The sequence below is a fragment of the Cuculus canorus genome, chromosome 5 (assembly GCF_017976375.1).
Source record: "Cuculus canorus isolate bCucCan1 chromosome 5, bCucCan1.pri, whole genome shotgun sequence".
Classification (NCBI taxonomy): Eukaryota; Metazoa; Chordata; class Aves; order Cuculiformes; family Cuculidae; genus Cuculus; species Cuculus canorus.
Window position 1 is genome coordinate 51,692,845 of NC_071405.1, and position 27,879 is coordinate 51,720,723.

Consider the following 27,879-nt stretch of genomic DNA (forward strand, 5'->3'; position numbering starts at 1 on the left):
AAACCAAAGCACCGATTCTGTTTGTAGGGCTCAATTTTCAAATAAACCATTTAACTCAATCCACTCTTAGAGCAGATTATGGCAATCAAAGGGAGGTGTCAGTCAATACTACAGACCACTTAGGATTTTCTCCTTCTCTCGAAAGAGCTCTTACACAAACAAGCCACAAGTATTTCTTACTGCTATGTCTGCACTCCCATCGGTCAGCAGGGGGAGATGTGGTAACACCTTACACCGGGTTACTGGGATAGAGGGATCTCGACTAAACTGCCAAGCAGAGCAAGTTCTGCGGCAGCTCTGGACAGAGGTGGTGAAAGTGGTCGATATGCTGGGTTCAGGCTTGCAATCTGCCTGCTTTACAGAGTGGTGGGTGGCAAGAGGTCTTCTAGTGGCTCAAATGGGTCTCTACCCTCTCTGCAGTTACCTGCTGGCTGTCGCTGAGGGTGCAGCGTGTGGATGTCCATAGGGAAATGGAGTTTATTGCGGATGATCTCCTGATTCTTGCCTGTGAATTTGTTGGCACTGTTGATGCTCTTGGTGTGCCAGTCTGTCCAGTACAAACTGTCCTCAAACACAGTGATAGCAAATGGGTGCGGAAGGCCTGTAATAGACATCCAATTTATATAATCAGGTCCAATAGGACTCAGGCTAGCAGGGAGACAAGGGAAAGATCTTTTCACTGCCACAGTCAACCTGCTCAAATCCACCTTACGCTAATATATCAGACAATTCCTTTCTCCTGCCCACCTTAGACTTGGTAGCAAACCCCAGTCCCTCAGAATTCATCCTACAGTTAAAGAACAGGAGACAAGCACAGAGACAAGAACACAAAACTCAGAGTAGCACCACTGTATTACTCTGTATTCCTTACTTATTACCCTATTATTTACCTTGGCTAATAACAGCCTTCCTATTCCGCCCATCAAGGTCAGCCCTCTCAATGACATGATGTTTGGCGTCCACCCAGTACATTCGATGTCCTGCATAGTCAATGGTCAGTCCATTGGGCCAGAAGAGGTGTGTATCCGCAATGATGCGCCGATTAGAACCATCCATGTTGGAATACTCAATGCGGGGAGTGTTACCCCAGTCGGTCCAGTAGATAGTGCTAGGGGAGGCAGGGAAAGACAGGCTAGAAAACTCATGAACCATGTATGGCACCCAGTATCACTTTATCAGAGCATAACAGTATCAGCCCTGTGACCTTGAGCATGACACTGGATCACAGCCACTGAAAAAGTGATAGCCAACAAGGTAACGCCCAGCACTTTCAGACTGGTAAAACTTGAAGGACTCAAAATAGGATTAAGACTCAGAAGGCCCCCAGCACTGGCAAGTTCCCAGAATTGGCAGTACAAAAAGAAGGCTTGACCCCAGAGGCAGCTTTTGTGACCAAGGATGGGGTTTTCACTGTCCACCTAGAAGCAGTTATATGGAGGGCTCACTGGAGTTATAAGTTTTCACTCACCCCTCCATAGGATGTAGGGCAATTGCTCGGGGCTTCTCCAGGTTCTGCCACAAAAGCACTTTCCTGTGAGTACCATCCAAGTTTGCTACTTCAATTCGAGATGTCCCAGAGTCTGTCCAGTATAATTTGTCATGGATCCAGTCAATAGCAAGTCCACCTGTCTCCAGGGGAGAATTAAGCACAGAATGAAACCAGGAGCACAGTCTGCTCAGAAAAATAGTTCCCTTTCTTTCTCGGCCTTAGAAGACAGTCCTTCTGTCTCTTCCCTCATCAGCCAAGATAAATTCACCTACTCCATCCAACCCACCTCCTTACTCAGGAGATGCACTTCATTTTGAATGCTGGGTGCTCACCCCTACCCGCACACCACAGTTAGTCCCCAGGCTTTTGCCTTTTTTGTGGTGACGCACCTGGGCTCTCCAGCCCTGTGGAAACCACCTCTTCTACATTGCTGCCATTCAGATTGGCCCTCATGATACGATCGAGAGTGACATCAGACCAAAACACCAGCTCCTTGCTGTGGTGGAAGTCAAGGGCAATGGCATTTTCCAGGTTGTTCAGGAGCAGCGTATACTCTGAGCGATGAGGCAACACTTGTCTTATATCAATTCGATTGGCAAAGAGCAGCACTGGCTCTGGCCCTGAGAATATATGGAAAGACAGCATTAGAGTACTTTAACAGGATCCTGCCTACAGTTCCCCCTCCACCAAGTCCCAGAACATAGTTTTGCAGTACTGGCAGCAAGAAATCAACTCCAAGTGCAAAGTACTTCAGAGAGCTGTTTTCACATGCTTGGCACACAGTCCTAAATTGAAGATGAGCAGTTTAAACCTTAGGAAAACATTTAGTCAGCAGGAAACAATCATTCCGGGTCCCACTTAAACCCACCTCACCTCAAACTCCAAAATCATACCACCAGGCAGGCACTTAGCAGCTGCACTATAGTCTCCTTTTACTATACCCACCTCCTAGCCATACAAACACAAATGTTCTACCACATCTTCTACCACAGACATGACACGGTTAAAATCAGCCAGATATAAACTCAGCAGGTACTTTCAACAGAGGAACAAAAAAAGAAACATAATATCAACATCCTTTATGGATTTCATATGGGGATTTACTAAGACAATTCTAATTCTTTAAATGGAATTTCTAAATTCTCAGCTCCTACATTAGAGGATCTGAGCAATAAAGCATATAGATGCCCTTAAAAAACAGCAGATGTCCATACAGCAGACACTCACAGTATTCAGGACTGGAGACCAGCACCACGGGGCACTCTACAAGGATGTGTGATACAACATTACTGACCGAAAAGATTAAGACTTCCTGAACAGGGACAAAGGCAAGAAGCTGTTTTTGTCCCAGGGTCTGGGTGACCAGGAATGACAAGGGACTAGGAAAAGAAGGCAACGGCTATCTTGCTGGCAGGGGAAAGGAAACAGCGAAGTATCCCTGCATTGTCAAAATCACACAAAATTTCTACAGGCATTCACCAGCATCTTGGGCGTATATAACATAAATCCAGATACTCCCTTTGCCTCACGTGTTGGCTTGGCGAACAGTGTAATGCTGCCAATGAAGCACTAAAGACAAAACTATTAAGACTGGACCAACACACACAGAGCAGAAAAAGGCTCAACTCTTTACCCAGAGCTTTGCAGCTACGCTTGTCCGGTCGCAGCTCATAGCCTTGCTCACACCAGCACTGGAAGCCTCCTTCACTGTTGGTGCAGCCTTGGCTGCAGTAACCTTCCTCAGCGCATTCATTCACATCTGCATGTTACAGACAAAGGGAAGAAGTTACCATTAGATCATGAATAAGCCGGACAGTCTCACTGACAGCTTGCTTCTGCTTGCATGCTCCGATTTGCACCCTATCATAACCATGAACTTCAAGCACATCAAAGCAGCAGGGAGGAGGCTACTGCTTCAAAAACTCACCTTGGCATGATCGGCCATCTTCCAGGAGCCTGTAACCTGTGTGGCAGGTGCACTGCACTATTCCTCGCACCATCTGGCACTTCTGAGCACAGCCACCATTGTTGACATTGCAGTTCTCCTCCCCTGTTCGTGGACCTAAGAAAGGAACATGCAAAGATAACTGAGCTGAAACTACAAGGGAACTGCTTGTGTCCTCGGCTGCGAGGAAGCAATCGCCCTCCAGAACACGCTGACCAAGAGGAGGAGAACACAAGCTGTGCTGGAAGCTGCCTCCTCACAGAACTCTACCCTGCAGGCCACAACCAAGGGGGACAATGACGCTCAGAATATGCTTTTAGGATTCACTATCTCTGCAGATAAACTTTGATACCTAAGATCATAACCTCATTATCCCTTGTCTGCGGTATGTAATTGGTGAAGCAACCAAGGTAATTTTCCTCAATTTTCAACTCTCTCATTATCACAACTCAGACTTTCTTCCTTATAAACATCCTTCAGCTACACGAGATAGACTCCCACACATCACAGGGTCTCCACTGATGTTTAAGACTGAACCTGGAGAACTTACGGCAGTTTTGATGTGGGCTCTCATCACTGCCATCTCCACAATCATTTGCTCCATTGCACAGCTTCCTCTGGCCAATACAACGCCCATTCCCACACAGAAACTGATCTGGGGCACACTGAGGGGTTCCTGCAATACAAGAAAGAGAAAGTAAGCACACCACAATTTACTGAAGGAATAACAGTTATGGTGAAGAAAAGGATACAGAACATTTTCTAATATTTGCTACAAACTTTACATAGAAGCACAAACTGAGGATTTCCTCTTTCCTTGAATTCAGCTCATCTCATATTCCTTACTGTTCCACATATCTTTATGCTGATTTGCAGGCAGGGAAGCCTGCAAACTCTCCTCCAAACTTAGTCCAATGTTGCTTTACTGGGAAGTTCAGCTATATAGTTTCTCTCAGAATGACTGGAAGTTATTGATATGAACTAACCTGGCTTAGTTCCCTTTGGTTTCAGATTGCACAACCCTACTCACTATGTGCAAGAGAGGAGTCAGTTCCTCATCTGATATCTCATCCCAGCATGGCTATGGACCTTAAACCTGCCTAGGAATGAGTGCCTCGTCCAGCCCAAACTGCACTATGACAGACCTGGAATGAGATTTACACATATCCTTGAAATCTGAGCTCTGGCAACAGGATTTCACACATGAGCTACATGCTTCAGCTTCTGCTGTTGGCAGGGAGACTTTGCGGAATTCTTGTAAGTAAAGTAATGCTGCCTGTAGGGACTTTGCCAATCTGATTGTTTCTTCAGCAATAACTACACTGTCCTGTGGCCTCTTAGTTCTTGCACCTCTTCAGCTGACTCGGTTAGTGGTTTCCAAATCATCACTCTCTGATAATCCCAGGAAGACAACAGGACAATATAATTATCAGCAAAGAAACAATTAGATTGGCAAGCTGCCTTCAAGCACAAAAAGGGTAGTTGTGAGTAAGTACAAATAAGAAATAATAGACACATCAACTGGGAACATAAAGCCGAATCACATGTAGATTCACTTTTTAGAGCAGAGGAATGCTTTATGTGAAGGATTCTGAAATTTGGACTGCATTTATTGTATCAAAGAAAGATCCTTACATCAGCTGATCTCCTAGTATTCTAGGAATCTTCTCTCTCTGGCCAATAAAAATATAATTCTGCTCCAACTCCAAGAGTTGACACAGGATTTTAACTCTTACTACAGACACTGAGTCAGCACACTATTTTGCTTAGATAAGGCAGTACACATTCTGCTTGGAACCACTGAGTTAATTTTTACCTGGTACCATCATAGATCTATGGCAGAACTGCACAACTAACCTTGCAGTAACAATAGCTGTAGTGCACCACCTTGGGTTTGGTTTGAGGTGGAGAGGTTGAATTTCAGTGGCTCTGGAAGTTTGATTTGGCTTCTGGGTGGCAACTGTTCTTTCAACACCTCTAAATACCTTTGTTATCAGGAAACGGGGTTAGCAGCTTGTCTTTAAATACACTTGCTGACCCATCTAAAGCAGCTGCTCTCAAACGGCTACAAAGTGTGCCTCTCCAGGCCCTCTGAGATACTCTGTCCTTGTAGAATACCTACTCTCCCCTCCTCAACAGGCCCAAACAAGGGGTACAGTTTCATAAACCCCTTTTGTCACCACTAAATCCACTGTTTAAAATACACTGATCCAGAAGGGTCACAATGCACAGCTGGGCTCCACTCAGACAAATTCACAGACCGGTACACACTATTACTCAACAAGACCTATAGACATCCTGAAGGAATTAAGGAAAATGGGAGGTTCTAGACATTCCTTGAATCCTACCATAACACTAGGGTCTGTTGAAACCCTCTTCTTCTTCTATAACCACTATAATATAAAAGAACAGCTATATGCAAAATGATTACCAGAAAGACAGACTCCCAAGCAAATATCCAAGGGGGAAGCTGACACTCCTAAACTCTAAAACAAAGGCTTCATCCTTCACTTCCACAAAATGCCCTTTTTGATTCCACTGCCTGCTAGAACTGCTTGGCAATTTCACAAGTGAACATGAAAGCTATCCAGAACTATCTAGAAAGCATGAATTCGACATAGCCCATTTGACAAAGGTTGTAAATTTGCACCTTATTAAAGCATCGAAGTCTGAATGGAACTGTCTCAGAGCTCTGTGGTAATTCATAGTATAGAGGCAGGGAAGGAAAATACAGAGATCTGATATTTGACCAGAAAACACCATCACTTAAGTCAGTTTAAGCATACAGACTTGCACCTGCTGCAAGCATGTAAGACAGCCTATAGATCCTATTCTTCATGAAGGATGGAAACTCTAGGTGGAACTCGGTAAAGGATGAAAACACTAGCTATAAGCAGCAAAGCAGCAGGCCAAACCTGTGTTCTCACAGTCCTCCTCATCACTGTTGTCAGAGCAATCATCTTCCCCATCACAACGCCAGGACAGACGGACACAGCGCCCTGATTTACAGCGGAACTGGTCAGCTGTGCACATAGACGTAGCTGAGAGACCAAAAAAAGAACATTAGATAAGCAAGAAGGATCAGGAGAGACCTAATTCCAAAGCTAACAGATCCAAACACTCTTTTGAATCTACAAAAATGAACGCTTCCACCAGTTCCCAGCACTCACTGCAGTTCCTCTCATCTGACTGGTCATCACAGTCGAAGTCTCCATCACACCTCCAGCCAGCATTAATGCACAAACCACTGTTGCACATGAATTCCCCAGAGCGACAAGGCTGGTGAGATGCTGCAGAGACAGTAAAGAATATAAAGAGCAAACTCAGACCAATGTAAGATCCAATGTAACATGTCTGGACTCGATGATCTAAGAGGTCTTTTCCAATCTAGTGATTCTATGATCCTACGATCCCCAAAGGCCCTCAGCACCACCCTTACACTTCACTATTGTGGAACTTGGTCCTGAACAGACTCCTCCTTAAAACTGCTTTAATTTCTGTGCACAGAAGTGTGCTGACTACACAGTGACTCCCATCACTATTCTCACTTTCCCAAGTTAAAAAAAAAAAATTACATGAAAGAGCCGGCCTATACGTGAACAATTAGATTCTGTCTGCACTGCAACCCATCTTTAGCCAATGCAAAATCCATTTAAGTTTGCAAGTCAGATGTTAGGACCAGTATATCACCCTGTACTATCTTACAGCAGTCAGATTCATCAGACCAGTCCCCACAGTCATCATCGCCATCACAGTGGTAGATGTCCAAGATGCAGCGTCCATACGCACACTGGAACTCCTCCAGACTGCAGGTGGCAGCCGGAACATCTGATGCTAAAAAGAGAATCAAAGAAAAAAAATGCCTGAAGTGGCAGGGCACATTCTAGTTTAGACGCAACCATTTCAGTCAAATAATGCACTAGCGAGTATACAATGGAAAGGTGTTGGAAATTACTAGCCATGCCTGCATATGTCTGCATGACTTTTATTACTGAGAAGAACTTGAATACTGCTTGTGTTTCACTAAGGGGCTGGTTAAAGCTATATACAAGACACTTGTGCAAACAATCCACTAAAAATAATAATAATAAAAAAGCATTAATATATAAAAACTAACCTTTCAAGAGTCATTAAGTTTTAGAGAGAAACAGCTATGAAGAAGGAAGGGTTGATGGGAAAACAACAAAAAAGTTGAAAGTGTCACCTTCAATCTTATGCTTAAGACACTATGTCTCAGTGCTCTCCAGAAAGTATTTAAATTGTTTATTAAACCTGAAAAATGTAGATACAAAAACAGATGGAAAAATAAAGATACCCTTTGGGATAGCTCTATATTAAGGACTGAGGCACATCAGAATGCAAGGTTAAAGTATGGAACAATTCCTTTAAAATGTTCTAAAAAATAAGCACTCGAAGCAAGCAGGCAGTGAGGTGCCCAGGTCTGCAGCTGATCTTTGAGGATTTCTCCCCTCCCTTTTCTCTCAAGCTGTCACCAAAACAAACTGTGCTTTACCAGTAAGGAGCACTGCCAGACAAGATGACCCTGGGCTCAAAAAACTTATAGACAAGGATTTGTCTACTGTTCTTTGTTCAACAGTACACTGCGTGGGAAGGGATGAAAAATATTTTGAGCTCCACAAAAGAGAATGTGACACCTCTTCTCCTACTGACTACGGAATGAACTGCATGTTTCAGGCATATGAGTCTTCCAACTGCGAAGCACTGAAAATAAATCCATTAAACAAAAAGGAAAAGAAAGACTGGCAGTCTGGGAAATGAGCTACGCCTGCCTCTCCAACCTCAAGAAGAGAACACAACCTGCAGGCGTGCAGTAAGAGCTTTCGTTCAATGAGTACCCAGTGGCTGGATAAGAAAATGTGTGTAAATGTGTGCCTCACCAAAGGAGCCTCAAAGGAGTACTTAGGTCTCCTGAAAAGAAAACAAAGTCAGTGACTTAAAGTCTCTTGTAGTGTGATCCAATTATAACACACACCCTCAAAAGAAACACACAAAAAGAGGAAAAATAAACAAAAAAGTACAGCTTAGTCCACCTTGACCTAGACAAATAACAAGCGGGACTGGTGATAAGGAAAAGATGACAACCACATGGAGAAAGATAAGAGAAAGGGAGGTAGTCAGACTGACGTTCTTAGTGAGTTACTTCAAATGGGTTATAGAGACAACTGCCAGCCAAGACTGGAGAAGCATTCTAGCGCAGAGAAGCAGAGGCACTACTTCTGAGTGCCCCTCCACTCCCATAGGAGGTAAGGTTGAAACATCTCCCCTTCGATCCCCAGGGCCTGTTCACAGCCTGCTGGGAAACAACAGGCAACAGAACGAGAAAGGGAGAGGGGGAAAGGAGAGGGAGACAGGCTGGCTTCCTCTTGGAGCCCTTTCCTGGCTTAGAAATGTTTGCAACCCCTGGCTCCCTGCCAACTCTCATTACCTGGAGAGATAAAAGACAACTCCCCCATGCATCCACTCCCCCTGCCCTTCAGGAGCTGGCGGCCCTGATCCCCCTCCCAGAGCCTTTTGAAGTTTCCTGCTATCTAGAACAAATTCTGCAAAATGCCTTTGAGAGCATGGTGGGGGAAGGGACCACTGCAACTTCCAGAGATACAAGCTGTGGGGGTCAGGAAGGGATATAATAGACTCCTGTCCCACTTGCTATGAGCCTGTGAAGGTAGAGGAGAAAACAACTGTTGTGGGCTCTCACAGTCCCTGCTCCCCATCAGTCAAATCAGCTTCCAGCTAACTTGTCCTATTGGCCCTTTTCAGATGACGTCCTGCACAAAGCATCCGAGTGATCAGAGGCTGGTCAGGCAGGCAGCCCCTGCAGTGTGCCAGCTGGGGATGTGCAGTTACTGAGTATGCTGTCAGTGGACAGAGTCTCCCAGAAATTTCAGGCAGGAATCAGACAAGAGGAAAAAGAAGAAAAAGCTTTTCTCCCCTTCCCACCTGCCTTCCAACTCCTACAGTTTTATACAGAGCTGTATTCAGTAAAGCATAAGCCTCCTGCTCAGACTCAAGGTCACAGAGCCATGGGAAGGAACAGAGAAGCAGCTAGACACCGATGAAGAACATCTGTGAGGTAACACAAGCGATATACCATCCTCTTGTGCCCTCTGGGGTAGGCAACAGAACGCAGCACAGCTGCCAGTACAGGCAGGACTAACGTGCTTTTGATCTCTGCTGCAAAAAGCGTGCCAAACCCCAAGACAGAAGCAGGTCCAAAATGCTATTTCCTGTGGTTACAAAGCAAGGAGAGCACTTACGGCAATTCTCTTCATCTGAGCCATCCTTGCAGTCTGTGTCACCATCACAGAACCAGTGCTCAGCTATGCAGCTACCATCACTGCAGCGAAACTCCTTCTCTGAGCACTTTCTCATATCTGCAAAGACAACAACATAAAGCAAGCCTTAGCTTTTCTCAAGTACCCAAGAAACAACCACACCACCCTCCTGAAGCTCCTAGGGCATCCACAAACAAGATTGCTCACTAAACAATAAATGCACGTGTCATGCAGTGCCTGAGCAAAACCTCTAACTGACACAGTGCTGGATTCAAAAGCAATTCACAGGACTTCACAATGGCATGTCAAGGAATAACAGGTCTCAAGTGATTTCTGCCTGGCAGGCAAGCCACACAGTCCAAGATCCCAAGCAGCCAGCCCTGGGAATGGAATATCCCACAAGCCCAGCCCAGACAAGTCAGCTGCGAGCCCTCGCCATACTCAGAGGATCCTAGAACTGCACAGCTGAGAATCTGTGCAACCTCTTCTAAAGCACTGGCATGGCAGCATTTGTGGGGCCACATTACTCACCACACTGCTCATCACTATTGTCGCCACAGTCGTTGTCACCATCACAGTGCCACAGGCTGCGGATGCAGTATCCATTCTGACATGAGAACTCATCTTCCTCACACTCGCGTGGAGCTGCAGGGACACAAAGGAGATAACGGTGAAGGCAAGGCAAGGCAAGATTTACCTTGCAGAACACCAAATCTGTGACATGTTACGAATCAAGCAACATTGTCCTTCAAGGACACCACAATGTTAGAGAGCTGATTTCCCTTCCTCTAACAGTACCAGGAGGGCCATTGTGAGATTTCTGAAGTCTCTCTCTTCCACTCCATCTGCAACTTAATGGCAGAGCAGACTAAAACTTGAGCACATGGGTTGGAGGAAGTACCTGGAACAGAGAGGTGGAGGCAACCAACCTGTACTGGTTTTCCAACACAGCCTCAAACCACACTCAAGAGATCCCTGCACTGAAAAAAGGCAATCTAGGTCTCTTTTTAAAGGAATTTAAAGTCTCTATCATAATCTAACAAATAATTGCTGCTAAAATTATGTCTCCACCTTCTTTTCACAACAATGCCAAAGATACCTTCAAAGAGAAGGAAATGTTCATTGAAAATAGAGATAAAATTTAAACTTCCTCTTCCGAAGGCCTCAGTATTTGCAACCTTATTTCACCCTCTTTGCCAGTCTTCTAAAAGAAACTTGTCTGCAGACCAGTGAGGAAAGGAAACGGACCACAAAATTAGCACCTCAATCCAATAGAAACCCTCCTATGGTCATGTGCTAGTCTGAACAATCCCCTAGAAGTCTCTTATTCACAGAACCTTGCCTTCTTTCTTTCATTAGTCTCCAAATCTTTTGATCACACCCTTTTCCATAGCTGTCTTCAACATGAGGGCATTCCAGCTTTTTCTGACAAACCAAAGACCAAACAGACCTAGACCTATATACCTTTTTTTGAATAGAGACTGAAATGCTGAGGGATACAGAGTCAAACTGAGTGATACAGGATATCGAAACCCTGAACCTTGCTTCCCAGCCCTTTGAGATCAGGTGCATACTGATCAAAAAGTGAATTCACTTCCACACAAGTACTGGACATAGGACACTTTGCAGCAAAGAGCTTTACTTCTGCATTTCTTAAGATGAAGTTCCTTCCACCAGAGCCACTCCAAAAGATGGTGCCCCACATGGCAGCAGTCAGCTTTCAAGGTAAGTGGTCTCTGTGCTGTGAGCATCCCTACAGCACTTCCTCCTCTGGGAGCTCTGTTTGAAGGGAGAGGATGCTGGGGACAACTCGGCACAGCAGAAAAGTCAGACAGTGTAACCTGAGGCCACAGGAAGTCAGCCAGACAGGCAGTTCAGCAGGATTTGGCAGGGGTTAGGTGTTTCCACGAACTGGGGAGGACACAGAGCTCAGCTCAGGGAAGTGCTTCATGGGACATTAACTAGCAAGGCTGCAGGGCATAAAGGGTTCTCCAGCTGCATGGAGAGGCATCCCCTCCCCCAGGACATGAAGCTGAATAGCAACCCAGGTGCCATGGTAGCAAGGGCTAATGGACATCAGTTACACACCTCTGTCAGAGAAAGGATACAGCTTTTTATAAGCCAAAGGTCTGATTCAATGGATAAACTCTTACATTCCTGTAAAAAAAGGAGTCAACTTTCCCCAGCCATGGCAGGCAGACACTGCACCCACAAAGTGTCTGGCAGACAGACACTCTCCCTACAAAGCGGTGACTTACGGCAGTCCTGTTCATCAGAATCATCCTCACAGTCATTGTCTCCATCACAGACCCAGGATCGGCGGATACACTTCCCGTTGTCGCAGTGGAAGTCCAAGGGAGAGCAAGTGGGCAGCACTGGAACAGCAATGAAACACCTCATGGAGCTGCAACCAGCTTCCTTCCTGAAAATGAAGCTCCTTCCCTCCTGAGAGACAAGGGCTACACCTCTTAGAAACAAAAAACATTCAATTTAAAGTCATGAGAAAGAACTGTCCCACAGATGGGGGGGCAGGTTTCATCTGTAGTTTGGCAGACTTTCCTCCCTAGATAAGCACCGACATTTCCACAATAAAATAGCCACCACAATTCCCCCGCTGAGTTCCTTTTTTCTCTTTCATTCCTGAGCCCGCTGTCCTCCCATAACTGGACTTTTTTATAATAAACAAAATTCCATCACCAATATCTTTCCTGCACACTTCCCAGTGCAGTCCATCCTGCTTCTATTACATAGCAAGTTCTTTAGGATGAGAACTATCAGAAGCAATGTTTCGGGGAACAAGATTCCGCAAGGTATATGCTACAGTGCATGTTCCAGCACAGGGACTCTGCCAGCATTTTTGTCTAACAAACCTGCAAGGAGAAGCTTAGAGGCAGGAATCCACTGCTGGGGAAAATCCATTGTGTCTCAGATATGGGCAACAGAGTCCAAATCCTGCTAGAGGTCTCCAGAAAGGATGGAGGAAAGGGCAGGCATGTGATGATGCTTGCTTACACCGGAGTCTGCTGGCAATGGAGCGGAACCACGAATTCACAATGTTCAAAGAAGCTTGGAGCCACAAAGTTGGAATTCAAGGGGGAGCATCAACTCTATTCTTCCCCCCCACAGATGAGAGGAACACTCAGCCCCAGGAGGTTCATGCTTTTAAGTGCTGCCAGCTGTGGTAGGGAAGGGGCTGCACAAGACTATTCCTGACAGGTGTGTTCTCCAAAAAACAAGGTTAGCTCAGCACTGTGAAGGGGTGAGGGCTGGAGAGGCCTAGTGCCTGAAACCCTTTCATCCTAGCCCAGCTTGCTGACAGCATCTCCCATCTGTCACCAGGCAGGCCAGCCTTCTTCTGCTGTACTGCTACTTCTTCCCCTGCCAACACTATCCTGGAGGTGCAAGAAGGCATGGGGGGAGGTGGATAAAAGACAAAAGTGAAGACAGGAGCCACACACACAAGGAGGAGGATTTAATAAGGAGAACAAATAGTCACATTTTCAGCTTTTCCAGCTTCTTCAACCCTTCATTTCCCCATAGCCCAGGACTGCTGCCAATGTCCTGTGAAAGCAGCATGTATTACACTATACAGAATCATTCACAGCTCTCCGTACCAAGTCCTCCCAACATTTCCTACCAAGGGCCTGTCCTAAAAGCCTCCCACTCAAAGAATATATTAGGGCAGTTAAACTAAGACTTGCTCTAATACTTCTTTTCCTAACCACAAATCTGGATAATCACCTGTTCTGGCACTGTGGCAGGTGTAGGCATCTCCATATCTCAGTGGACATCAATGCAGAAATCACTGTTCTCAACACTGAATCCTACACTACATGACAAAATAGGGGGAAGGTTCTTCCTATCATGTCCACGATGCCCCATGCAGATATATGTCCAGGTCAGATCCAGCCACTTCTAGTCCCCAGAGAGGTCTGAAGGAGAGGGAGGCAGACAAATCTGTATTTTCACCACACAGACTTGACAGCACCCTGGTCTTCCAGTGGCTGACCCATTTCCTTACACTGCACTTTCTTTGAGTACCCATGTGCCGTTACATCAAAATGGAGAAAGAGCTTCCCTCTCTTCCCCAGGACAAGCAGAAGGGGAAAACAGTACAGTTCCCAAACTGTGCTTCCAAACAAAACCAAGACAGATTATTGGATTCAGAGTGTCAAGTCCCACAGAACAGTGCTCTCTCCCCGAAGCAGAACTTCCATACGTTGCATGCTAAGCAAACCTTCCCTAGCCTCAGCTGCAGTTTCAGGGCTAAGACCATCCCCCCAGCATATGCTTTTCTGTCCGCTCTCCCCAGTCCCAGCGTGACTAATCACCAAAGGACTGCACAGGAGCTGCCTGGAAGGGAATTTGCATGCTGACTCTCCAGGGGAGAATTCTTCAGGCTCCCAGAGGGTTAGGCCATTAGCGCTGGTTCAGAGCTGATACCATTATCCCACTGAACTACTGCATCCCTTCATGAGGTAACGACATGGAATTCCACCCCTACAGGGAGCAGTTCAGACAATTTCATACTCCCCCGAGATATAAAAATCGAGCTTCAAGCACAGGGGAGGGGGAGCAGGGGGAAGAGGACTAAACACAAACTGCCACATACAAAGGAGGACCTAATTCCCACTCCAGCAGACACAAGTGTGTACCAGCCCAGACAACACCAGGGGGGAAATAAATCCCCTTCTACAGGAGCTCTCCTTCAAAGAAGGAAGAAAAAACACAAACCCACTTAAGACAAAAACTGAAACTATTGAATGAAGGATGATGTCTCAGAACAGAGGATCTAACTGCCCATGGGATCATGACAGGGATCCACACAAACTCGTAACCTGAATCTAGTAATGATCACAAACAGATGCTTCAAAGGAAAATGCAAGAGATTTTGGCAGAAGCTTTCACATGGGGGCACTCTCTTCCTAACCCTCTCTTCCCAGCTCTGCCCTCCCAATCCACGATCCCTTCTCTCTGTTAAAGACAAACCGCCTACCCAGAAATATTTCTGAGCTTCCTTCTATTCATTCTAAATACACCAGTCTTCAGTCCCATCCCACAGCCCTTTGCTCTAGGCTTCTGATTAATCAGCCCTCCTGTTGGTCATTTATTACTTCAAATTTTGATAAGTTTTGTTCCTATGGAGTTAATGCTGGGGGCATACCAATAGCCCAGAGCTAATGTTTAGTAATGTTGTAAATATACCTGAAGTGTTCAGAAATTTAAAGTTAACAGGAAATTCAAAAGTTAAGGTCACAGTTATGACATCCAAAGAATCTTCACTATGTTTTGTCCTGACATCAAGAAACAGCTATATAACTTGGTAAGCACATTTTATTTCTTTAACTCATTTTAAAAGCCACACTTCCATGTTTTGACATTGGTCTGAAGAAGAAAACAATATGAATGAAGCAGTAAGAATTCATTTTGCTGCCAGAGATGGAGCAAGACCTCTCTAGACTAGCTGCATTAGTATCCAGAACACTACAAACAGAACCCCTATATTCTTTTCCCAGCTTAATATTCATGACCGGGGAACAGTTCTTTCATTTAAGCTCCACTTCCCCAGCCTGTAAAATGATGGATATTTATTACTTCCTAAGATAAAATAGATGAGCAAAGGCAAGTCCTAGGATGGAGCTGAAGATAGACAAATGCCCAGACAGACAGGGACTGGCCCACCTCTGCAGGCAGAGTGGAGATGTAGGATGGGGAAATAAGCCCAAAGAAAGGGAGCTGGTGGAAGAGTTTGGCCAGGCAGCAACAGCCCAAGAGAGCACATCTGCCAATTGACAACAAGCAACACAAAAAGGCCTTTGAACTTCCAACCACTTCCCTGAGCTCATCCCTTTGCACCATCACACTGGATATCATCCAACATTTCAGCAAAGCTAGGTCTATCGTAAGCCTGCTATTCCTCCCCCTCTCCCAACTCCTATTACACAGGGCACTCTTTTATGGCAGAGCAGAAGGGAAGGGGGGAGGGGGAAGGAAAAGGGAAGTTTATAAGGTGAAACGCAGACTGAATCACGTCCTACTGTCCTTTGAACACTTTATCCCTGTTGCCTGCAGTGAGCAGGTTGTTTTGTACCCAAGGACGGTGAGCAACTGGCATTCAGGTCTCTGCAGCACAATGGTTTGATCTACAGGCTTGTTTAAATAAACACTCTCAATCTGTGAAGACTAAGAAGTTAATTTTTAAAAAGAAATACAAACAAACAAACAAACAAAAAAAGTCATGCTCTCTACATTAAAGATAACACCAGCCTGACCCTCAGCTACATCCACAACAATGTGTGTGTATGAGCACACAAACATTGATCTGTTTGCTGAGATCTTTAACACAGTGGGCAAATAGTCCAGAAAAAAGAATAAAGGATACTAGTCCACTCTCAGTAAGAAATAGGAGACACTACATTTTACTAACTACGTTTTGGAAAATCTAGTTCCAGAATAGCATAAAATGTTTCCAATGGCACCACTGAGTTGTATTTAAGGATGATTCTGGTCAAAAGAAAAAAAAAAAAAAAAAAAAAAAAGAAAAAAATTTTAGAGTACTGGCACCCAATCTTCCACAGCCCTTCGACCACAAGTGCTTTGCCCGAGGGGGCACTGAATTAATTCTGATGCCTTTTAAAGGAAACACACATTGTTCAAGCCCAATAAAATGACAAAGTATGGTTCCAAATATGGAACTGGTGTCTTTTCAAGAGAAATCTGAATTCTTGTCAAGAGTTCCTACTTAGTAAAACTTAAAGTTTAGAAGTGAAGCTTTACCTGAGATCTTGCATCTGAGCTCAAGACTGGCAATTATGCAGAGGGGAAACGATTCTTTTAAAGTTTCCATTAATTTCAGTAAAAGGCCTTACAACACCTCAAAAAAATTTGCTGTGAGCCTGATAAGCAGGCTATAATGATATCCCTGTTCCTGGCAAGGAACAGAACCTCTCTTGAAGGACTTGTAGCTCAACAAGAACTTCCTAAATGCCCCGATGAGATGGGAACAGCAGACCACTTTAAGCAAGCTTTCAGGTACAAGGAGAAAATTCTTCAATCTCTTTAAATAAAAACATATTGTACAACAGTGCATAGAGCAAAGGAAGTAACTCTGTGTCCCAAGGAGCTACACATTTACAAGCTGATTAGGTTTGATACAGACCCAAAATTCAGACTAAGACTCTAATGGGGGATGCTTAGGAGGATATTTGGTGTATCTTATGGGAAACAGAACTACTAATCAATCCTCAGGCCAAGTTGACTCAGTTGTCCTTTCACCCTTGCCACAGGAAGTAAGAGTCATTCACACCACGCTGGACTTCAAAGCACATGCAGGAGGGCAGAATGAAAACCATTCCTCCACTTGCACGTGGCTTTCGTTAGGGACAGTCCAAAGCAGTCTCTGTTGGCACAAGACGGAGGCAGCTGAGCTACTCTGTGCATGCGTAGCAAGGGTGTCCAAGCCAGACACTGTCAGTAAACCAGAGAGCTGACACCACAAAAAGTCTATGAAGCTGGCATGACAGCTGGGAGATTGCTTATTACTATTATTACTACAGTATTCTGGCTTGTAAACATGATCCAGAGCAGGAAGCAAACATGTCACAAAATAATTGACTCTCATCACAGCAGGGCTTCAGATTTCCAAGAAAAACAGTTCCTATCACAGCCAGGTAAGCAGAGGCCAGGCTCTCCCAAAATGATGGGAAAATACTTATGAGAGGCAGACATTCCAAGGACACCAATACACGTGTAAGATGTGCAGAAAGGGTAGCAGTTGAACAAAAACTTAGCGCAACTGACTGAAAAAGTGGGCACTTGGTTTATAGTTTATAACAGAACATTAAAAAAAGGAAAACAACCAACCCAAATGACACCACAGTTTAAGAATTCATCTCTAAACTGAAAATCTCTCTCAAAAGGAAGAAGTGTTCACTGTGCCTACTCGTTTTTCAAAGCTACAACTCCTCACTCATTGCCAAGTATTTTGCCTTTTTTCCACACTGCATTTCAACCCCTCTGTCATTCTTTAACTGAAATACTAGATTACTTGTTCAAAATTGGAAAATTGCATTAATACAGGATTTAGTAACTCCAATCAATTATGCAAGCATATGCAGTGCTATACAGAAACAGATGCAAGATTGAATATTGACTTGCTAAAATAATTTTCACCTTTACCCCACCCCAGGTTTCACTTGCTTGCTTTATTAGGAGTCCAGGAGTCTAATGTCTTCCCATTCTCCTCTCCCTTCCCCAAAGAAGCGGACAAACAAAACTTTCTGAGAACATCTGAAATTTCAGAATCAATATTTTGTGGCAAGGAGATACAGAGCTTAAGTACATGTTGTTAGAACAAGCAAGTCGTGTCAGCTTTGAACCATCTCCCATTAGTTCCTATGGAAGGTCTTATCCCTCCTGTCTCCCAGTCCTACCACATCTGCTTAGTTTAAAAACCTTTATGTGCTTCAACATAAGAAGGATATGGAGCTGTTAGGATGGGTCCAGAGGAGGGCTACAAAGATGATCAGAGGGCTGGAGCACCTCCCATATGAGGACAGGCTGAGAGAGTTGGGCTCAAAGACCTTATAGCGACCTTCCAGTACCTGAAGGGGCTACAAGAAAGCTGGGAAGGGACTTTGTACAAAGGCTTGTAGTGATAGGACTAGGGGGGATGGCTATAAATTGGAGAGGGGCAGATCTGGACTAGACATTAAGAGGAAATTCTTCACAATGAGAGGGGTGAGGCACTGGCACAGGTTGCCCAGGGAAGTTGTGGATGCCCCATCCCTGGAGGTGCTCAAGGCTAGGTTGTATGTGGTCTTGGGCACCCTGATCTAGTGGGAGGTGTCCCTGCCCATATCAGGGGGGTTGGAATTATATAATCTTTAAGGTCCCCTCCACCTCAAACCATTCTATGATTCTATGATTTTGTTGAAGTACAAAGTAGACCTTATCAACAAGTATCTCTTTTCTAAATCATTAGGCTTTTGCAGCATTCCAATACATTTGTGAAGCATGGCTTCCCCTTACAAACACCCACGCCTCCAAAATCCACAACAAGACACCAATCCCCCTCAGAAAAAAAAAAAAAACAAAAAGAACAACCTTGCAACCTCCCACCTCACAGCGAAAACCCACAAAAAAAAAAAAAATCTTACTCTGTGCTCAGTAGGAAGCCAGCAAAACCAGTTTAGTTTTTGTATATTTGTATATATATGTGTGTATATATATTTTGTATATTTTACCTCCCAAGCCCCTTATTCCAGTTCAGTTTCTCCTTTTTCAGCTTACACAGTTGCATACAGCCTCCTCTTTCCTGCTGTTTTGAGATTTTAGTACTATTTCTTCAGCTCCCAGATCCTCATCTCCTCTTTCCTGAGCATGGCAAGTTCTCAAATTCACACTTTTCTTCAGTAGATGTAAACCTGCAGGTTTTCCTTCCACTTTCTTCCTTTTCTTCAGTTAAGGTCACTTCATTGCCCAATAACCCTTTCACTAATAATTTTTTGACCAAACACTGATCACCTCAGTTTGCAGGTAATCTATTTTTTAAAACACCATTTTTCACTCAAGGTCTTCCACATTGCTCATAATTTTCAAAAACTGTAAGAAACAATAAGTGAGAAGGAAGGACATTTTCACAAAGCTAGGCTGAGATCTCCCACACCTAAGGAAGGAGATATTCTCCAAAACAATATTTCAAAGATATTGAAAGCTCCTTTCCTTACAGCAGTCAACAGCAGAAAGTCCAGAGGGCTAGAGAAACATCCAACAGAGAAAAATAAATTCCTCATCATGTTCATTAGCAGGAGCCTTAAATTGTCAGTACGAGGGAAACTTTCAGGAAACGAATTCCCTGAAATTGGGCCTTTTTTCCCACCCTTCAATTCTGCCACCATCTGTGGAATCCAAACAGATTAGGTAAGAAAGCAACTTCCTGGTGGCTCCAGGGAAAGAGGTTTTCTCTATTCATCTATACCATGCTAAATCCACTGAGTGACACTTTTATCAGTTCTCCCCTTGCTGGGCTCAGCTACACAGATGCCGACACTATGCAGATACACAGTAGCTGCAAGGTAACCTCTGTCAGCAGATCCTAAGACCAATGAATGTTGATTATAGTGCTCACTTTTCCCTCCCTTCATAGGGCAGCCAAGGCAGAAACTAGAATGCTACTTAAGAGGGCAGGCAGATACCCTCAATACACTTCTTCACACTGCTTATTTATTTTCTGTTAATATTTAGAGCAAAACAATACAACTTATTTCACAGGTAGTGCTTTTGTGAGGGTGGGAAAAGAGAGGTATTGCTCTCTGTCCCTCCTCTCCATCATAGTCACATTCAATGGCCATACAAAACCAGCTGCAAAAGGCAGATTTGGAAAAAGAAAGGTACTTCTGTTTGTCCTTCCTTTCCCCTCCGAAACAGTAATGTCCTATAGACATAGAAAACCAGCTGCAAAAGACAGAATTGGGCTTCCACTGCGCTTTATGTCAGTGCACATTGGCTCTGTTAGTCAGTCAAAAGTTTGTCGTCTACAGTCTTGAACATTTGTCATACAAAAACTAGGATGTGCCTGTAAACAGAGAACCACCTGCAGAAAAAAAGTTAAGGCATTCAGTTTTTACAAACAGAAGTCAAGAATGGTATCCTTACTGCAGCCATCTTCATCACTGTGGTCACCGCAGTCGTTATCTCCATCACACTGCCACTGAGCCGGGATGCACGTGCATTCACCGAACGCACTGACAGCACATGTAAAATGATTACGTCCACAGGAGCATTCAGAGCTACTTGTAATACCTGCAAAGGAACAAAGAAAAAAAAGGTAATTTTAACAGATCTGTCTAATATAGGTTAAATGCATTTAAATACGAAGTGACATCACAACTTTTCTTCATGTAAGAACACATACTCTACTGCAAAGCAAAAACATTCAGCCCCCTTGTACTTTTGAAACAGGAGATCGAGTACTATGCAGAATTGCCTGGAATGAGGCAACGGCAAATAACAACCTGTCAAAAAGCAATTTGGGAATCAGTTAGCTGACAAATAACACAGCACTAAACACAATCAAAACAAATGAATCCCGGCTAGCAGAACACCCTTATTATTTTACAGACCCTGACTTCTCCTAGAGCACAGTGCTGTTGCTGCTCCATTTAGCTCTGACACCACAACAGGAGGGAGCACAACTCTTCAGAGAGTTACCTAGGGTTTTCTCCAGACCCTGAACTTTATAGGTGCAAACCTTTCACATGTCACTGTTCTAGACAGTTCAGAATCCAATGAAAGGAAAAAAAAAAAAAGAGATTTCTTATTTATCTGTAAGAGAAGATGATTTTCAAAAAAAAAACTCAACAAACCACCACAAAAGAAAATGCAGTCCTAATGTCAATATTAAATCTGATAAGAACGTTTTTTATTCAGTCTTAAAGTTTGCTTAAGGAGCACCCAATTCTTTCTCCCCTCTCCCAGACACAGAACAACACTGCACACTGCTGACTCTCACCCCCATGCAAATGCAACAGTTTCTGATGTTATCCCATATGGTGTCTTAATAAATCTCTGCCTTGAGAGAAAACAGGCTTTAGCTCACTTCTCAAAAGGGAAAAGGTTATGCCTGAACTTCTGTCTGACGTTATCTAGACAATCTATATAATCAATATCACTGTTAAACAAAACATTACTCTATCAATCAACAATTCCCTCAAGCTAGTCTGTGACTGGATTCTTTTTGCATGGTTCCTTCTTTCTGCAACTCCAACAAACCTGAAACTCTTAGATTAAACAATAGATCATAAAGACATACAGAGGAATAGTTGCCCAAAGTGGTACTTATATATACATCTTGAATTATTTGCAGACTTTTTTTATCTCATCTGTTACATCTAGCATAAGTTAGAAAAAAAAAAAAAGCCTCATAATTTTATCATTTTCTTTTCTAACCAAGAAAAGCAGTTTCTGCATTGTTTTATGTAACAGTTCTGCAAGCTCTATCAACAGCAGAATTCCCTTCAATGAAGACATCCATTTGTGCAAGTTAAGCTAAGATCTAAACTTAGAGGGGGATGTACTTCTTCCTTGAGGATCAATTCCATGGTAAGTTTCTTCTGCAACAGAACTGGCTGAAAAGGTTTTTGCCAGATCCTCACAAGACTCACCAAAGAAAGGCTGACTCAAAAAGACATAAATGTATGATGGAAAGTCGTAAGTCAAAAAAGGCAGCCAACGTCCCTGAGGAAAAGTAGTGCATCATCTACACAACATATCCATCTACTAGAAATAAACACAAGGAAATCCAGAAACATCACAAACCAAACCAAGTGTCAATCTGCTGGAGGCTCTTCAAAGGGATCTGAACAGGCTGGGTCAATGGGCTGAGGCCAACAAGATGAAGTTGTACAAGGCCAAATGCCGGGTCCCACACTTGGGACACAAAAAACCGATGCAGCACTACAGGCTTGGGGAAGAGTGGCTGGAAAGCTTCCTGGAAGAGAAGGACCTGGGGGTGTTGGTTGACAGCTGACTGCACATAAGCCAGCAGTGTGCACAGGTGGCCAAAAAGGCCACTGGCATCTCAGTTCGTATCAAAAACAGTGTAGCCAGCAGGTCCAGGGAGGTTATTCTGCCCCTGTACTCTGCACTGGTGAGGCCACAATTCAAATACTGTGTCCAGTTTTGGGCCCCTCACTACAAGAAAGACACTGAGGTTCCGGAGCGTGTCCGGAGAAGAGCGATGAAGCTGGTGAAGGGGATAGAGAACAAGTTTTATGAGGAGCAGCTGAGGGAACTGGGGTTGTTTAGTCTGGAAAAGAGGAGGCTGAGGGGAGACCTTATCACTGCCTACAACTACGTGAAAGGAGGTTGTGGAGAGGTGGGTGCTGGCCCCTTCACCAAAGTGACAGGTGATGGGATGAGAGGGAATGTTGTCAAGTTGTGCCAGGGAAGGTTGAGATTGGACATTAGGAAAACTTCTTCATGGAAAGGGTTATCAAGCACTGGAACAGGCTGCCAAGGGAGGTGATTGAGTCACCATCCCTGGAGGTATTTAAAAAGTGGGTAGATGAAGTGCTTAGGTATATGATTTAGCAGTAGACAGGTACAGTTGGACTTGATGATCTCAAATGTCTTTTCCAACCTAAGGATTCTATGATTCTCATTGCCCCTGGCAAAAGACAAATATGAGAGCACCAGTGATTTGCTCTATCTTGCCTAGGCTCCACCAAGTCTTAGGGGAGCTTCACCAACAGGAAAGGATCAAAGATCAAGGCAACCAATTCATAAACTAGAGGAATATATTTAATTCTTTGTTTCTGGATAAGCACAAATGAGAGAGAGTCCGGAAAAAAAGTAAAAGTATGTTATTTTATCACCTTGATAACAGCATGGAGGTACAGGTCTGCAGCAACAGACAAAGAATTAGTGCAGCTATCCCCCTCTGTAAACTGCACCTTAATTTGCTACATTATCAAACACAAAGTTATCTTCAAAAGTTGCTACTGATATAGGTTATACACACACACGCACATATTAAATATGTTCTTCCCACCTCATTAAAGTTGCTATGTCCAACTCTCTCTGGCTTGTACCTTTACCATGCCACAGAAACTGTTGAAAGCTACAGGATACATTGTGATCCAGATACCAATGCTCTCTCATATGCACTAGCCTGTATCTGTATTATATAAAGACACTTTGCTTAACTAGTCCAAATGACAACCTGCGTGAATCAAATGCCTTGTGATTTGTGACCTTTAGGATAACTAACCTCCTAGTCATTACAATGATGCATTTTATGAACCATCATTTACCCAAGTCCTACACTTGGACAAGTAAAGCACACTACTGTTTAGAGAGCACACTAATTCCAACCTATAAAAAGTACAAGGAGAACCAGTCCTGGATGAATAGTCTTTATCCAATAAAAGGAACAGGGACCTGGGACCCCCTGCAGACAGCAGGAATTTTCTCAATTATTTCAGTGTGGATAGTATTTCACCCTTGGTGTCCCATGATTATTTCCCAGCGTTCAGAGTTCAAGTGGCATTACCCTGTAACTGTATCTGTAACAGTAGAGGCCCAGGAAGGATAAAGATGAGAAGCATGCTTTCTCCAGGTCCCTCAAAGACAAGCGGAAGTAGTGCATTTGGTGTGAGAAGTCTCAATGGAAAACTTACTATTTAATGTCAAGCTCTCATTAAGCATAGGGAGTGTGAGGAAGAAGACTAACCAAGCACGCATTAGGGTGGAACATAAACCTCCAGTGTCACGTTTCAATCCCAGTTAGTCAGGGATCCAGGAACAGGACGGAAGTCAGCACTTGCCATTCAGGCAACTGGACCAACAATCAAAGCAAACATATTTACTTACACTTCTGCATATTCTTCTGGAGCAGAAACAATGAGGGGTACCTCTGGGCTTAGCCATGACAAACGTTTTTTGTAAAACTTTTTGTTGCACTGCAGACTTAGACATTTTACCAACCCTCTATATGGAAAAATTACTTCATTTATGAAGGAGGCAAAAACTTGACATATTTTAACTATGCAATATATACACAACAATACAGAAAAGCAAAACATAGGCATTGCCAGGGGCTGAACTGACATCACTCAACTTTCACAGCCTCATGGTGGACCTCATGCAACCACTGCACTGATTTCCTACTCTCTCACTTGACCAAGGGTATAATCAGCCAAAAAATCAACTTCACTGTCTGTAGTTTGGTTCCCTCCAGATGCAATAGCAGCAGGATTCAGTAACCAGTTTTCATAGCAAAGTATTAAACAAACAGCCTCTAGATTTTAAAAACAGGAAGTCAGTCTAAACACAGGCTTCATAGTTACCATCTGCCATCACCTTAAAATTAGCACAGTATGCACAGTTTCTTCAGATGCCTTCCAAATATCCTTCCCACCTTTATCTGACAAATGAAATGTCTCCTGTGGGAAGGTGGATTCCCCCTTCCCTTAAAACAATAGTTGGGATCTTTGTAATTTGTCTAGAGTTGGCAAACTCTAGAGTTGTATAGAGTTGGCAAAACAGTTATGTCATTTCTCTCTGAAAAGCAAAAGTCAATAATCATCCTTTTATTTCTGCACATCTTTTTTTTTGGGGGGGGGGCAGGTCGGTGGGGCTGCTTAAACAATAAGTTGTTACTCTGCCTTCTGCCCCATGTCCCCAGCAACTCTTCATTAGGCCAAATAATATAGCCCATAAAGAAAAACCTATTACATAAACCTTCACTTTGCTGATGAGGTCATTTGCAATCCTCAGAACTATTACATAATAGCCCTGTATTTGCCACAGATTCACAGAAACACTGACATTACAAAGGAGACTTAAGTAGACAGAATAATTACCAAACTGAACTCCAAAGCCTTTGATTTGTTAAGAGCAGCAGATTTTTAGGGGAGAGTGAAACACTACTCTTTAAGTCCTGATGGCATGCCTTTTTTTCCAAAAGGGGAGATACTAACTCTATTTTCACTAAAAATAATGACAGACACAGCTCTTACCACTATTTTGTGGCAGTTCAACCGTCTACAGGCTGTTGCTTTAACATGGAATCATATAGCAGACCAGGTTGGAAGGGACCTTGAAAGATCACATGGTCCAACTTTTTGTGGTAAAGGGAGCCTAGATTAGATTATTTGGCACCCTGTCCAGTCACATCTTGAAAACTTCCAGCAATGGGCATACTACTACATCCCTGGTGGATGATACCCTCTAGTGAATGATTCTTCTTCCTATAAAAAATTTCTCTCTTACGTGGAGATGAACATGTTCCTGCTCTTCAGGGTCCATCAGCTCTGTCAGGCTCTGGCAGCAATAACAATATCAGGATTTTCTCACAGTCCCATGATATAAAGTTTCCTTAAATGGATGTTGACCAAGAACACTGCATGAACAACAGCTATCAGTTTGCTTGCACCATCGTGCAATTCTGCGTGTACCTGTAATACGGCGTAAAATAGCTAATCAGAGCTAAATATCCATTTAGTTCTGCTATCATGCAAGGAAAATGGCACAAACAGGTTTAGAAAACCCAAAACTACCAAAATATTTGGCATGATTTGCAGTTCTGTTCAGTTCAGAATCAGAAGCCTCTGGAAAGAACAATCACTCTTTGGGTCCAGGACTGTATAGTACATGGATCCGGGTTCCTTCCTCTCCATGGACAGGTACCTAACTCTGCATTTCATGGACTACAAGAGATCTTCAGTGGAAGACAGAAATCTTTCTTCAGTCTCATTACCACAAGAGACACAACCAAAAAGATGGCAGTACCACTTTCCATAATTTTAATCCTATCATATAATACAACTACCCCTGGCAGAGAACAGAAGCTATGTATGTACACTGAAGGGGTGTGAAAATACAGTACAAAAATTTGACAGTTACATTGACAAAGAGAGATAACTCCAGGACTGTGCAGAAGAACTGGAATACGAATAATGGAATTAAAGGGAAAATGAATTAAAGTCCTAATAGTGACAGGCATAATGCTGTGATTTTTTTCCCCAGAGAAAGTGTGGAAGGGTATCATCAGAGCATTTTTGAACAAATTTGCAAAAAGCATCAGAATATTTTGCCCGTGCTTCAACAGACACACTTCATTTCTTATTTCTGTATTTTAAGAACCCAAGAGCACTATTTAGTCAGGGTTAAAATCAGTGAATTCTGTAGCATAGCCTTTAATAGCCTCTTTAACACCTTGCACATCTGTTGATAGAAGGCCTGCGTAACATATAATTTTCTCTCTTTCTCCACTTCTACGCCAGGCTCACTTTTGCATTTCCATCACAGACCTTGATGAGGGCAGACCTCGGACATGTCAGATGAACATAGTTCACTTGATACATTTTCCTTCCTCATCCAGCACTTCCCTGAGTGCTTCTATAGAAAAGCAGCTCAGCTTTCTTTGCTTGCCTGTCTTGAGGGAAAATGAAAATTTTGGATTCTTCTCTCTTACTCAAATACCAGTTCCCTCCGAAGGAAAGTACAGTTAATCCAGCTTTAGAAGAGGGATTTGCTGACCATTGTTTAAGCCCAGAGCTCTGCTGGCAGACACAGCAAAGGCAACATTACAGCACAACAGTCTCATGTCAGAAGGGGCACCATGCACTGATAAAAGCCAACAGGGTTTTTTCTTTTTTTACTCCCATTATGGGAGTACCTGAAGCAGTTCTGACTGGGCACCCACAGTATCTCCAAGTATCTTATGCCTGCCTAGAGTAAAATTAACTTCACTAGGAAGAGCAACCCAAAAATTTCAAAGCTTTAAACAGAACTGCTTCAGTTTCGTTTGTGGAAGAACGTCCTCAAAGCTATAAGTTTTAAAAACATAATAATAATTTATTAGGAAAAGAAAAAAACACCCAAACTAGAAACAAAACTACACCACCAGCCAGAGAAGGGAGGTTGAAGATGTTACACCTTTTTTGTAATTATGTATTGTGTCTATTTTGGCAGTTTCCAAGTAAGGATGAAAGTCTTCCAGGCTGGCTCTCAATTGAACACGTAACTGAACAGAGTTCTACAGAGAAGCATGCTATCAAGCACAACAGCCCTTCAAAACTTATACTAAGCTTCACAGCTACGAAGGTTAGTCCTGAAAAACGTGACACTTGCTATGACCACAAGGAATAGGAAGCATAAGGAAGAGAAATCCCACAGGGCGTTTGCTAATTAGAATCTCAAGAAAATAAGGGGTGCAATAAAAGCGCAAATTGAATTAGCATTTGAGGCAACGGATGTATGCATGAGATAGAGGGAGACAGGAACAGAAGCCATATTTTTAGAAATACCACTCGGCTCAAGAGACACAAGGTCTTTAAAAACATGTCTGAGTTTCTGAGCCCCAATTCTGATCCCACAGCAGTAAAGACTACCAGACCCACTGAAATTCTCACCCTGCACCCCGTGTATAGGAAAGCATTTATGGAAACAAGTATTGAAAACTAAATACTGAAGAAGGATTTAATTTGAACATAAAGAGACTCAAGGACCAAGAAGCGATCATCAGTCCCTTTCTCAAATCCTTCAAGTCAAAAATGAACATTTTTCAATAAATAATTATAAGCGAGGTGTCTAGACACTCATCTTAAGTCTATCTGTATCTTCTACAGTATCTGACAAAATTACTT

General features: G+C 43.4%; 1 protein-coding gene across 3 annotated transcripts in view; it reads right to left on the reverse strand.

The window, feature by feature from the left end:
- Positions 1 to 27,879, reverse strand: part of LRP4 (LDL receptor related protein 4) — an 85,511-nt gene that overhangs the window by 21,983 nt on the left and 35,649 nt on the right. For all 3 annotated transcript variants that reach the window (XM_054066737.1, XM_054066736.1, XM_054066738.1), the window contains exons 2-15: positions 20,384 to 20,530; positions 11,986 to 12,102; positions 10,259 to 10,372; positions 9,710 to 9,826; positions 7,140 to 7,268; positions 6,605 to 6,724; positions 6,350 to 6,475; positions 3,985 to 4,110; positions 3,417 to 3,551; positions 3,123 to 3,248; positions 1,879 to 2,109; positions 1,469 to 1,625; positions 891 to 1,108; positions 425 to 601 (exon numbers count right to left, since the gene is read on the reverse strand). In XM_054066737.1, coding sequence (XP_053922712.1) covers positions 425 to 601; positions 891 to 1,108; positions 1,469 to 1,625; positions 1,879 to 2,109; positions 3,123 to 3,248; positions 3,417 to 3,551; positions 3,985 to 4,110; positions 6,350 to 6,475; positions 6,605 to 6,724; positions 7,140 to 7,268; positions 9,710 to 9,826; positions 10,259 to 10,372; positions 11,986 to 12,102; positions 20,384 to 20,530 — 2,040 coding nt within the window. The remainder of the gene's footprint in view (positions 1 to 424; positions 602 to 890; positions 1,109 to 1,468; positions 1,626 to 1,878; positions 2,110 to 3,122; positions 3,249 to 3,416; positions 3,552 to 3,984; positions 4,111 to 6,349; positions 6,476 to 6,604; positions 6,725 to 7,139; positions 7,269 to 9,709; positions 9,827 to 10,258; positions 10,373 to 11,985; positions 12,103 to 20,383; positions 20,531 to 27,879) is intronic.